The sequence below is a fragment of the Argopecten irradians genome, chromosome 7 (genome assembly GCF_041381155.1).
Source record: "Argopecten irradians isolate NY chromosome 7, Ai_NY, whole genome shotgun sequence".
NCBI lineage: Eukaryota > Metazoa > Mollusca > Bivalvia > Pectinida > Pectinidae > Argopecten > Argopecten irradians.
Genome location: NC_091140.1, coordinates 25,856,178 through 25,871,081, shown reverse-complemented (window position 1 = coordinate 25,871,081; position 14,904 = coordinate 25,856,178). Strand labels below are relative to the sequence as shown.

Sequence of the window (14,904 nt, the reverse complement as noted above, 5' to 3'; positions counted from 1 at the left end):
GGACGTCTGTCATCATTCTGAACAACAGAATGGCTATATAGCATGTGTTACTTAATCGGTGTGGTGTGGATCATTTTTAACCAATCATGATATTGTATTTATGATTTGTAAATTAATGTTAAAATGGTATATCTCAAAGATTTCAAATAGCATGCTATCGTTCACTTTCCAGCAAAAATAGTGACGAAATCATGATAAACGTTATAAAATGGTACATGTATCAATTTATATTTAGATTCAGAACGATTTAATCCAGTTTCCCCAATTAAATGTAGTTCATATATTGTTTTGATGCCTTGGCTTGTATAATTATCAACAAATTAATGTAAATCAGAACAAGTCATAAAATACAATAAAATGGTATGTTATTCTAACAATAGTAAACACCTTCAAATATATCATTGTTTTATTATGACCAATACATATCTTAACTCTGTAATACAAATTAGAATAACCATAGTTTACTTATGCTTGACATATATATATACATATACATAATTTGACAACTCTAATAATTAAAACAATTCCTGTTATGATAAATAAAACAATTATTTTGAAGTAATCTGTATAACAACTGTAACAAGTTAAAGCACATTTAATGAAATTAAAGCTGCAACATTTTTGTAAAGGGAACAATGGACATTAAAATTATCTGTTATATACAGTTAATTACAGAGAGGACAGATAATTTTCTGATAGTCGTTAATTGGTTAGTAAACCAATTAGTTCCCTAATACGTACAAATATATAACAGCGATGCACAAGAATGACAAAACAGCGATGACACAAGACATTAATATTGTAAGGGAACACAGTACATAACAACAAATTACAAAAGATCCATGACACTCATACTGCTAATAGTGTAAAGGGACACAGATATATAACAACAGTATTACAAAAGATCCATGACACTCATACTGCTAATATTGTAAAGGGGACACAGATATATAACAACAGTATTACAAAAGATCCATGACACTCATACTGCTAATATTGTAAAGGGGACACAGATACATAACAACAGTATTACAAAAGATCCATGACACTCATACTGCTAATATTGTAAAGGGGACACAGATATATAACAACAGTATTACAAAAAACATCCATGACACTCATACTGCTAATATTGTAAAGTGACCACAGATACATAACAACAGTATTACAAAAGATCCATGACACTCATACTGCTAATATTGTAAAGTGACCACAATTACATAACAACAGTATTACAAAAGATCCATGACACTCATACTGCTAATATTGTAAAGTGACCACAATTACATAACAACAGAATTACAAAAGATCCATGACACTCATACTGCTAATATTGTAAAGGGGACACAGATACATACATGTAACAACAGTATTAAAAAAGATCAATAACACTCATACTGCTAATATTGTAAAGTGACCACAATTACGTAACAACAGTATTACAAAAGATCCATGACACTCATACTGCTAATATTGTAAAGTGACCACAATTACGTAACAACAGTATTACAAAATATCCATGACACTCATACTGCTAATATTGTAAAGAGGACACAGATACATAACAACAGTATTACAAAAGATCAATGACACTCATACTGCTAATATTGTAAAGGGGACACAGATACATACATGTAACAACAGTATTACAAAATATCCATGACACTCATACTGCTGTAGGAGGAGTGACCTCGTCTACCCAGGTTCTATTTGGGGTTCCGTGAAGCAATTACAACGAACAACAGAAATACATTCGAATGATATTTATTATATACAAACATGTAGAAAGACGCATAATATATATACATGACACAAAGCCCCGCTCATACAGCGTATGACAAACTACAACATTGCACGTGCACAATACACCACTGACAGGTCAGCTAATACATAGCTACTCCCGACAACGAACACACACTCTACACATAGAGACAACAACGAGAGAGAGAGAGAGAAGAGTGAGTCTGCTCAGGCAGGAAAGCTTCTACAGACTGACGAAAGAGAAGGAGACACGCTCTTTTATAGTTTCCCGGTCCAATGAAAGGATAGTTTAGAAACAACCAATAGAAACAAAGGATAGAACTGAAAGTGAAAGTAGAATATATATAGATATGTGGCCCTTCCGGTAGCCACGTGCACAACACGACAATTCATTACATAACAATTAGCATTCACAGGTAATTAAAGTATTTAACATTCTATAATATCACTCGCTCATATATACACTCATACTTCACCATGGCCATGGTCAACATACAAAAATATCGAAACTTCCACACTGCTAATATTGTAAAGTGACCACAGATACATAACAACAGTACTTTTACAATTTCGTTGGCACTGAAATTCGTGAAGAAGACCTTACACATCACTGTTAAAATACTCAGTCGACACTGTCACCTGTACTGCGTGATCGCTCGAGCGGAACTATGCTCGACCATACAACACAGTTACAACCACAAGCTGGAGTAGGTACTCAACCGGTGTTTTTACAGGTATTCATGAAACAATTATCGTGTAACATTGATAATTTTAGGATAGAATTCAATCCATTATCTGTTGGTATATGTCTATGATATTGGTTACCAAATTTTGAAAACTATTTTAGTTTGAGCTATTCTGTCCTACTCTGAACTTGCTATACTACTCCCTGAAATAGACTTCATGCAGTGAGGTACAAATCATCCTATCAATACATAAACTTACCAACACTTGTATAATGTATAATATGTTTCATTCAAAAGATCAATTTTCGTGGGGACGTAATTTTGATTTTGGTCAAAACACGAAATCCACGAAAATTAACCCCCCACCAAAATCCATTGTTTCACAGTGTTACAAAAGATCCATAACACTCATACTGCTAATATTGTAAAAGGAACACAGATATATAAGAGCGGCATCATAAAAGATACATGGCACTCCTACTTTTAATATACGGCAACAATAAACCAATACTATAGCTAAAGATGTACTAGACAAGACATTTCAAATTTAAATAACTAGTTTTAGACAGTTTAATGGTAGACAGATAACGCAATTTTTAAAGAATGTTTATAGCTGACTTAGGAGGCATTAATTGTACTGCAAAATTATACCTGCTTTCAGAATTAAAAAAATACCGAAACTGTTTGACATTTTTGTTTTGTGTTCTTGACCAATGCTTGATTTATTATATAATAACATTATTTTATGCTCAATATGATAGAGTAAATGACCACCAAAGTAACCTTACAACTGTTGCAATGTTACATTCTAAAAAGACAAACCAGTATGATGAAGTAAGGCCAATATCCTACCCTTAAATATCACGTATCTTGACCTCCCACTCCTTCGTTAAGCATGCTTAGCCTAACAGAACATTCCTTAAGTGTATATTTCTTTTCGTTGTTGTGTTCATTGTCTGAATCGTTCTTACGGTCCACACAAAACTTCCACCATGTACAGTTGACATTGTCGACCTTTACGTCACAGACATCCTTCCTTTTTAGACCTTTATCAGTCCTCCAATGACAAACAGCTTTCGATATTTTGCCCTCAAGTTCATCTTGTGTCGCTGCTTCATCGCCCGTCCACAATTTCTCTATAATTCGGGGTAACAAGATGATCACTATAAATGCAACCGTTTTTGCAGCTTTCGAAAAACTGTCGATCTCTTTTCTTAAAAACAAAATGGTCAATGTGAGCAGCATGAAGATCCCCGTCATCATTATCTTTATCATAAGATTTAGCACTTTCTTCCTGACAGGTGAACATTCACCGCAAACAAAATCGAATTCTTCAATTGAGATTGTTTTCGTCACTTCCGGTTTGGTCAGGTTACCATGACTAGACCTGCGCTCGTGATGATCACGTTCTGCGTTGCTTTCATTGTCGGTATTAAGATCTGCTTTTATCTTAAACATAAAATCTAGCATTGTCTTATATGAGCATATGAATTTTCTCCAGTAAAAACAAAAATATATCAGAATTGGAAACACCATGAAATACTTTGCTAAATCATCGAATGAAGAGCATGGAAGAGTATACATTGTTGTATATATTGTGATATTAAAGGCAAACACCAGGTTATTGCCAAGAATAACCATCACGAAAAACCCGAAATAAACTGCAAGGAAGCAAATACGAAAAAGCTCTGACCAAGAGTCGACTAAAGTTAAACACGATAGAAATAGGCCGAACAAAGGATAGACTCCCCATAGCACGTTCGCCGCGATATTCAGCGCAAAAAACAATAAACACATAACAAAGACAGGTAAAAACACAGCGCAATTCAAACAGGTAAGTTTGTTTCTGAATATTAAACCAGAAAACGATTCTTTTAGTACGAAAAACCAGAAACGATGATTTAAAATGAGCATAAACCGTTCAGCATGCATAGCGACCATAGTTTGACCGTCTTTCAGCTGTTTCTTTTCCTCGTGTTTCAGAAAAAGTTTTAATTTCGATTTCTTCACAAAAAAGTTATTGGATGTACCGGTGGATGAAGCAATGAATATGAAGGGGTCGTCCAAAAGTTTTTTGTACGTGTCGGTTGGCATGAGTTGGAGGAGTAGAATTATAATGATAATCCCTATGATAACTGTAGCCCCATATATCCGGTAGCGCGCTTCCTTTGTAAGGGATCTGTACATCCACTCATCGAGCTCTTTATAGGCTAACTTGGAGGATAAATTGGACATCTGAAGACATACGTGGAGTGTCTGAAACAGCATACCAACAACCCATAAAATCAAAATAGTCCGAATAACTGGGCGACCTTTGACATGTTTCTTAAAAAATGGGCAGCAGATCACCATATAATAGGAAACGTGAAGGAGGAACCTTTTCAAGCTGTAGGGACAGTCCTTCGTGTGGTAGTGGGTAAGGTTGTCCTCTTTTATATGTAGAGCATCATAAAGAACGTACACAAGGTTGGGGCTATAGAGTAATATGATGACTATCCACAGGTAGGTCAGGTTGATCAGCAGCGGCTCGTCCACAGCCTTACCACAGGTTTCAGTACAGTTGCCGGTTTCGTTACAGGAATGTTCGCCGCTGTGTAGACCGCCCAAGATTTCAAAAATATCCCCAAAGTTTGAAGCGAAACGTAAGGTTTCATTAAGGGATATGTGGAGACAAGACATATTGGCCTGGATATATTCTACCTTTGTCGATTTCTGGAGGTATGAAGTCATCACGAAATGGTCCTCCGCGGTATGAGATATTCCCTCTGGTTTTGACATAGTCCAAACAATGTCGGACATATTCCTCGTTTGGTTCGTTAGAATTTGTAAATGCACGACAAGAATTTCAAATTTCCCCCGTTTGAGATCTTTCTTTAACTCGTGTATCCGGTTCACTGTCTCCGTTGTTAACGATATAATACATTCCTCAGTGCTACTTTCCACAGAGACTACCCCTTCTGACAGACTGTTCATCTGTAAACTGAAGTCTGACTGGATGGACAATGTCGCCATGGAGATGAGGATCAGGAGGAGGAAACATCCCATCCTGGCAATAATATGTCACCACCTTAAAATGGAGAAAAATAGTGAGTATGATTAATGTTAACGAATCTCAGTTAATAAAAAGGGAAATCATTTGTATGACGAATATCTCTATAAAGAAGACCGCATTAATCTATGTATTTAGCATTTATATGTATCATTTTCATTCAGTCTTCATGATCGCAATATCATAATGACATAGATTTACGTTTGAATTCAAACAAATATTAAGGATATGTATTACAAGACATACTAACTTTCATATGGAACGATCTTATGGAGAATGTAAGCGGATGTAACCAATACGTTACTATGTTTATATTGTATGAACATCTTTTATGACTTTTAAAGATATATGTAGGAATCTTTTGTTCTATTCCAGGGTTACATAAAAGCAAAATTGTTTGCTGATTTTAGTAGTACCTAGGAACGTTTTACATGTCTCATGAATCTCTTCTTAAACTTATAAAAAGAATGTTTACTCAGCCAATTGTAATTGGAGTGGGTTTTTTTTTGCAAAAGTACCACTTTCGATCGTACTTTGAAAAGTAGGTTGTTGTAGTTATGTGATCAAAAGTATCTTAAATTTGTGCTCATTTCATGCATAAGAAAAGTCATATAACAAGTATATATAGTGATATCCGGAATTGCAAAATTCTGCGTTGTTTTCGCGTCAAAACACTGTGTAGTTACATTAAATGAAATAAAGATAATTTTCCAGACGATTTTAAGATACTTTTTATCATCTAACTACACGAGTGGTTATATACTGTATATATTTTCTGATCATAAGAACATAAAGGAATGATACTCAGTCACCTTGACATAAAACTAGAAGTGAAAATGATACCATACACCATACTAGTGGGGAAATAGGATCTGTACATGTAGTGTCAGTAGGATGGTAAGTCGATAGGGTACCGAGTAGTGGCATATATACGGGACAATTCATGATTAACCAAAAAACTGAAACATGAGTGATCTCCGCAGCGTAATTATATATAATGTCATCTGTATGTGTCGCATACCATTGGATAAAACAAGTTCTACAACATTTAGGAAAATGGCGAAAGGAGAGTTATTTCTATCACATTGTTAATGTAAGAAAATCAACATTGACATAGTGGAAAATCGATGATCATTTTGTTATTCCCAACAATGCATTATTACAGTTGTCACATATGTACATAAACTCTAACGTTTACAAGAAGAAGAAACAGTTGTTGTTTAAATATACTTTTCCCACCCTAAACTACGGTGTTATTTTACATCCTTTTCTATATCATTCACCCGCTACACACCCGGCAGGCCTACATCTTGTAAACAAGAACAAATTATATGTTAATTTTATACGACGCTGTTAAAACATAAATAGTAAATTACCTAATTATCATCAATCCTGATGTGGACCAATATTACACATAAGTAAATGTCTTACCTACCGACCAGCAGTACAATGGCGGTGTCTGGTTTTATGAATCGTTTCGTCACTCGAGTGGATCTTTGGTTATAATGTATTTTGATTGGCTGTCACAGCAGGGGATATCGGACAGGATGACTTTCCGTAGCAAGAGTGATATAAGCTTTTGTTAGAAAATACCAAATTGTTTTGTATGGATCCCCTTGACTGACATGCCACACATTTATTTTATTTCGTTTTATCAGTCAACTTTGCCTATAACGAATTTTTGGGGACCATCAGGAATTATTCCAGAACGTAAGCCAATACATAAAAATGATAAGATAAACAGTTATATACAGATTATAGCATGCATTTGATTCTAAGAACAAAACGTTACATTTGGTAGTCCAACAAACAAATTTCTACATAATTCTCTAGTGTATGAAGACGAGCATAACGTCTTAAGTTGCTGTCATTACAAGCATTTAAAAATCCTCGGTAATTAAGACGTCAGTCATAAAATTCGATAAAACGAAATAACATTTCGCAGCAACGAAATAACATTTCGATAAAACGAAATAATATTTCGCTAAAACAGATTAACATTTGTTTTAACGAAATAATATTTTGTTAAAATGAAATAATATTTCGATAAAACGATATAATATTTCGTTAAAATTTTGTTTTAACGAAATAATATTACAATAAAACGAAATAGATTTTCGATATAACGAAATGCTATTTCGATAAAACAAAATAAGATAAGTGTGTGGCACGTCAGTCAGGGGCTCCGTAGTTCTGCTTTATTCATAGGTCTTTTAAATTGTATATATATATCGATGTGTCTAATGTGTTACTTGTCTGTGTGTGGCTCTTTTGAGATAAAACAGGAGTGAAGAAAATATAGCGCAAAGACCGTGGTTCGAACCCGGGACCTCTGGACACTAGCCGAAGACCGACAAATCGAGTGACCGGAAGTTATATTTTAGAAGTGTAAGAGTACAAATCCAGGTAGGCACGGGGTTCGAACAAAGAACTTTCGAACACCAGCAGGGTGCTCTATTTGGTTACTGACGATCGACCCAGTTCAATCCCATTACACTGAAAAAACAGTATCCGTACTTTGTCTTGGTTTGTAAATAGAAAGTTTTATAAGGAGAAAAACTTTTTTTCTACCAGAAAACTTGGTTCTAATCTCCTTCTTTTTAATTATTATCCAAACAAATTTATATATCTAGTTTTTCAGTCTATCTTAAGTCTGCATCGTAACTGTTCATCATTTTAGGAGCCTAATGGGTTGATCTTGTGATTAACTGTTGTTACAACTTTCAATGAAAGGTCCTGTTAGAGCTACCATTGAATTTTACCCACGAAACAATTTAACAAAACACAGATACATTTTGTTGTATTAGGACAGCGGACCTGTAAGATACCTTTAAAAATTCAAAAGGCCCCAGGGGCTTGTGCTATGACTGATATACTGTTGCCCTCCCAAGGTGTACACCAATGTTCACTTTTTGATCTAAAACTATATCAAATCAATGTTCAATTTCAATTTTGACTTAAAATGAGTAGCTTAAAGTTAAAAATGATTTTACAGTCTTGAATCCAAAACATGATCTGGCCTTAAAGTAAAAAAACCCGACTTAAAAGTCAATAATTTTCATATAAATTACATCAGGAGAAAGTACGTAAATTTTGACTACATTTTCTTTCGGGAAATGGGGAACAGATATGGATGTCTATTTTTAGGGTGTAATGAATGAAATAGAAATATATTATGGACTTTATTAATATGTCCGTGAAATATACCATAACAATTTTGTCCGTGAAGCTTATCAGAACCACATTTATGTATTGTTTAGATTAAATTTGGACTACAATAATGTACAGCTACTCTGTCTGAGAATGAAATCATATATTTCAACATCATATCGAGTAATATATGTGAAATTATGTGAAAATGTGGAGGAAATATTGATTTGTAAGTAAAATTTCCTCTGTCCGTGAAGTATATCCATGCTCAAATTGCTGATCACATGATCTTTCTACAAAATGTTCTCCAAATCTACTATGATTTCGTACACGAGAGTAAACAGTACAATAAATAACAACACACAGATGGTTTTAGGCGATAGATTATAAGGATTGAGTGATAACATAAGCTCTTATACCCGGAAAATATGCCTGAAGCGGCAGGATTTTCGCCATCTTTTCATGAAACATGTCATTTTGAGTCACGCGATTCCCCAGCCTGTTTACTATGACATCGTTCAGAGATGGATATTACGATAGTTATACTAACCTCTGAAATATCGAGGGTAAGGTTATTTTCGAGAACCAATTAATTAACTCTTTATTTTCAATACATTTCGGGAAACTCGTAATTTTAGAGACCATGTCTGATAAATTAAAAATACGGTAAGATGTATATGGACATATATTAGGAAATAAAAATAATCTAGTTTATTTCTAATTCATTTGTTTTAACGAAATACATTATAGCAAAAATCCCACAAAATTTGTAAAAGAAAAATGTAAATAGAATTTCTGATATCCTATTGTACACACTTTCGATACCCATCTTTATTCTGAACAGTATGTCTCCTAAGTGTGACTCTTGTGGATCTGACACATTTTGACTTATTACTAAAACTAGAATAATCTAGAGTTTTACTTACTTTCCGCCATAATTGTATGCATGTGTCCATTTAAGGAACAATAATCTTATCAAGAAGTTATTTCATTCGTCAATACACACTTCGTTTCACAGAGCACGGGAGGTAACCCTTGCTGTCTTAGATTATCCTCTCTGTTAAGATAATCTCTTTCTGTATTCAGAATAATCCAACGACTAGACAGTTTATCCTATGTGGGGTAGTTACACGCCGTTCATGCTAGGTTTTTGCCTAAATTCGTAATGACATAATGAGGTTTATACACCAATGAAGAAATATTGAGATAATGCATCGGTAATTCACTGAGCAGGGAAGTGAAAATAAAGAATATCATTTATTCGCTTTTAGATTCATCGAAGATGTAACAGTGAAATCTAAAATTGATGTAATTGCAAAAAAGTTTCAATCATAAAACGGTTGTTCAATAAAACATCACCTACAGTAATACAAACTGTAAATCAATTTTCTATCGCGTGCTTTATATTCGCGAATTTCGCGATTAAAGTAAATTCCCGAAAGGTTAATTCCGTGAATTAATATATACGTTGTGTTGAAATCCATGACAATTCTATAATGTTGTTCACGAATATCAATCTTTGCTAATTTGTTTTGAAACTGAAATCACAAAATAAAAACCGCTTAAGAAAATTGTTTTACAGTATAACAAAATTGATATTCGAAGCTCTGTCTATAAGGAAGCCTTATTATCTGTATCCAACGTCAAACTATCAACCCATGTGTATAACGAAATGAACAAGAGCCCCAAGAGGCCTTGATGGTCACTTGAGTGCTGCTACAGAAAGAGCATTGCAAAGTCGGTTCAAATTTTATAAAAAGTATTTACAAATTTGAATAAACTTTAAAGTTGAACCTTCGTATTAGAATTTTTATTTTTTGTTTTTCATTTTGATAGTGTATTATGTTACCAAACCTTATGCTTAAAATTCCAATTGGCTTTGCCAACGTTAAACAACAAAACCAAACTAGAAGTCAGTCAGTGTCAGTGATTTTATAAATTTCACTTTTTAATCTATGAAGATATTTCGATTTTTGAAATTATGAAGATATTTCGATTTTTGAAATTTTAGCCGTTTTGACCCATTTTGGCCCCGCTCCTCTGATCCCTGGGGGTCAATCTATGAAGAGTATTGTTTCCATCGAATCTGTGAATTCAGGATAAAGATTTTTGAAAAGTTAACAAATTTGACACCTTTTGGCCCCGCCCCTCTGGCCCCTTAGGTCGGCCAGGAAAAATATGAATATATTGTTAAAATGCTTTCTCAGGCTAATAATTCTAACCCAGTTTGACTAATTACCTATGAAAACAAAGCAAATAATGTTTATGAATATGTGTTTCCTATATAAACTATAGTCAATTTGACCCCCTCTTCAGGGAAAAATCTGAAATCCGAAGGCCATGAAATTCACAATTTTTGTAAAGAGCCTTAAGGCCTTCCAATCTAAGAAGAGTATCTGTTAATTCAGAAGAAGATTTTTGAAATTTTAGCCTATTTGACCCCTTTTGGCCCGCCCCCACTTCGTCTTAGGTGACCTAAAACTCAAATTACCTATCATCTTAAATATTTTAACATCAAAGCTATTAACCAACTCAATAGTTACAAAAAAAGAGAACTCAGATGAAAGCCAAAGCTATAGACATATAAAAATCAAAGCGTAAATCCGCTTTAAGACGAAATGAAAACAAATCGAAAGTATCGGTCCAACCCAATGGCCATCAAATAACAAGAAAATAAACCTTGTGTCAACATTGTTCTATTTTTAAGGAAATTTAAACTTAAGGGCATCACTCCTTATTTAGGACGAAAATAAAACTCATAAATCACTTCAAGTTCTAAAAGGGAATGAAACCTCAAAAGTTTCAACATCTATTCTACATTTTGCACTGAAAATATTTACTTTAAAAAAACATAATAGCTGTGTTTCGGGCAGGTGGGTGTCAACACACAAAATCAATCAATGACATATCCCCTAACGCCATTAAATTAATATTTTGTAAAGGTAAAACATCTTCTTTCTACTGTACAGTGGAATTGTATCAAACATTTAAGTCCCTGTTGAAAATTAAGCTTACTGTAAAGTACTTTTATTTCGTGGGGATTTTGCTATATTCGGGATTTCTTTCAAACCATCAGAGAAAAGTAATGCAAACATGAGCTGAGAAAAGCGCGAATTTTATACTCTGCGAATAAGTTCTAGATTGAAAAACGTGAAATTTTAACACCGTGAAATTAAACAACTTTACAGTATAAGATTATATCCAAAACAAACACTAGGTAAAGAATCTAATGTGATTAACTGTAAAAACTATAAAAAAATCAAAATAATTATATGTATGAAGAAATAAAAGTCAACAAGAATATGTTCTAAATATAAATCTAAATATCTTTATACATGACAAAAGTTAATTCAGAGAACCATTTCCGAATATGTGAAAACGATAACAAAAAAATCAACCTAAAACAGATTGCGCTATGTTTAGAAGACTAAAGAAACTAAACAAAATCATAAGCTATCTATCAAATGCAAGCATCAGCATACATACCAAAATATTTCACAGCAGAGCCACACATGGAAATATAATGAAAATAGACATATAACAAAGATAGAACTTTATCCAATAATAAACCATTGCTATAGTAATCGTTGTCAGCTGTTGTCCGTAAATGATTAGTACTGCCTCTGGTTCCTCGTTTATTATCTGACCACCGCTTGTTATTAATCCCTATCATAAGGATATATATTTACAGTTTCACCTCAACCACACTATACCTCCTTACCAAAAACACTGTCATCCGCTTTTTCACGTTAGTGGCATGGTGACATCACAATTGTCTAAGTGATTGTGAACGATGGCTTTGCAATGCCGTTCCATCCTCGAATAGTTTACTCAATATAGAATTTCTCGAAATTACTATATCATTTCTGTACCAAATATTATTGCAATCATTGAACTTTTGTTCAGTTTGCAACTGAGACTACAGTTGTATGAATGGCAACGGAACAACAACATTGGTAAATTATATGCATTATCTCTCGCGTTGTAGGAACATGAAAGGATGTTTTTACATGCTTACATAATCTGTTTCCGTATACGTAGATTTGATTATGATTCATACCCAAAACATAAATTCAATAGTAAATTTGAACGAACGACCCGTGAAACAACCCACGTGACATATGATGACGTCACCATAAACATAAAAATCAGAAACGATAAACAGTGCTTGACTGGTTACCTTGATGTAATTAAGTGTCATTCAGTCTGTGGTATGGTCTCCACAAGGATGATCAAATGTAAATACATGGATTCTTTAATCAACACAGGTAAACAGGTGATAATATTCACCTACAATCTGAGCCCTTGGTGACTATTTTATATCAGCTGTAGGTGAAACAATCGTTTAATGACCTTGACCTTTTGCTGACCTTGACGATGCTTCTTTGTTCGGTACCCCTGGTGTAGATGAAGCGTATTGTACAGGTAGTATAACAAAGCCTACACTGGTTCTGATCCTCGAACGGAGATTTAAACTGATGACCTCACCAATAGTCTATTTCTATTGCTTTCAACTTATTCACACTGGGCTGTGCTATAATATAGTTCATAATCACAATCGCAAGTATTCGATTATACATTCAGGTAATCCAATGCTATCATTATATTCACCCAAGAAAAAAACGTTATGCAATTTTTTTCGTCGCAATTTTGGTGTCAAAAGTTCACGTTTACTATTCAGGTGTGGTCTATTAAAAGGGGTGTAGCACTATTCTGTGAAGCACCGTGAAACAAAATCAAATATCGACAGTATTCAATGGAGATACCATACAAAACCCTTATAGACACGATCATTTAACAAGACATTTGTTTCCACAGAGATGCTTTTGTTTTGGTTGAGCTAGCATGAGTCAGTAGAAATTAGACGTCCCGAAAAATCAAAATGAGAGCGAAATGCATTTATCTATTTTTAAATACTTTGATGATTAATATTTTAACTACGCTGTGTGTGCAGTATTTGTAATTTATATCACTACTTCTAATCAAATGTTATTTTCTTTCTAGCATAATATACACATTGGATGATACTGGTGTCGAAATATCTGATATTGGCCAAAATCAGCATACACCGTTAACGTAAAGTTGACTGACGTAATTGTTTGTGAAAGAAAATAGGTTTTTAAGTACATATGTAAAACACGTTACAAGCGCAAAGCCACATATGTAATAAAACAAAATTATTTCAAATCCTATTAAAACAAGAACATTTTACACCAAATGAAACTACGTACAAGGAAATCTCTGGAAAAAACAATACAAATTTATTCAAGCAGCATGTAGGAAAAGTTTGATTCTACGCAATGAGAGAACAGAAATATAGCAATAAGTGTTCTGTAGAATAACAAACAAACGGTTTTTCTGTCAAAATTTTTTGTTCAATGTATGAAATTCTTCATAAAATTTGATTTAATTTTACAATTTGGGATTCTGTTATAACTTTTTACACATGGTTTATGTTAACACAACTTTCCTGAACACGTGACTACTTTTTCTCATCAGACGTGTTTATATTTTATTTGTATGGTTGCAATGCGCTCATGTTACACTAGTAATGTTAAATTTGGTTATCTGTGGATCGTCAACTGATTTATGCTTGTAATTGCGATTAAATAAAATTTAGTTTATGCTTTTGACCCTAGTATCCTGTAACACAACATTGAAATTATATCCTGATTCACCACAAAAGATAATTTAAATGAATTAGGAAGCAGTGTTACATTAATGTATGGAGATAGCAAATTCAAATAAATACAAGTTATTATTATATACCGTTAATAACTTAATCAAATAAGTAATCAAATTAATTCAAATAAAGACAATACAATGTATTGAAATATGCAAAATAATGTATTGAAATAGACACAGGTATTGAAAAAGGCAATATAATGTATTGAAATAGACAATGTAATGTATTGAAATAGACAATATAATATATTAAAATAGACACAGGTATTGAAATAAATAATACAATATATTGAAATAGTTAAAAAAAAAAAGGGTATTGAAATAGACACATAAAATGTATTTAAATAGACAAATACAATGTATTGAAATAGATAATACAATATATTGAAATAGTTAAAAAAGGTATTGAAATAGACACATACAATGAATTGAAATAGACAAATACAATGTATTGAAATAAATAATATAATATATTGAAAAAAAGACATATACAATATGTATTCAAAAAGACACAGGTACTGAAATAGACATAGTTATTGCAATAGACACAGGTATTGAGACGGTAAATGTCCT

At 33.3% G+C, this 14,904-nt stretch overlaps 1 protein-coding gene across 3 annotated transcripts; it reads right to left on the bottom strand.

Moving 5' to 3' along the window:
• Positions 1-833: 833 nt before the first annotated feature.
• Positions 834-6,995, bottom strand: LOC138327976 (uncharacterized). Of its 3 annotated transcripts, none has more exons than XM_069274510.1 (2): positions 6,928-6,995; positions 834-5,514 (listed from the first exon to the last, which is right to left on the bottom strand). In XM_069274510.1, the coding sequence occupies exon 2, from the start codon at positions 5,490-5,492 to the stop codon at positions 3,309-3,311; it is 2,184 nt and encodes a 727-aa protein (XP_069130611.1). In that variant the 5' UTR covers positions 5,493-5,514; positions 6,928-6,995; the 3' UTR covers positions 834-3,308. The 3 variants fall into 3 exon arrangements, with proteins under 3 accessions (XP_069130611.1, XP_069130612.1, XP_069130613.1); XM_069274511.1 differs by having other exon boundaries at positions 6,932-6,990; XM_069274512.1 differs by having other exon boundaries at positions 6,873-6,978.
• Between the last annotated feature and the right edge of the window lie 7,909 nt (positions 6,996-14,904).

Excerpts from the sequence above, each read along its gene's own strand:
- LOC138327976 (XM_069274510.1), bottom strand. The coding sequence starts at position 5,492 with ATGGGATGTTTCCTCCTCCTGATCCTCATCTCCATGGCGACATTGTCC.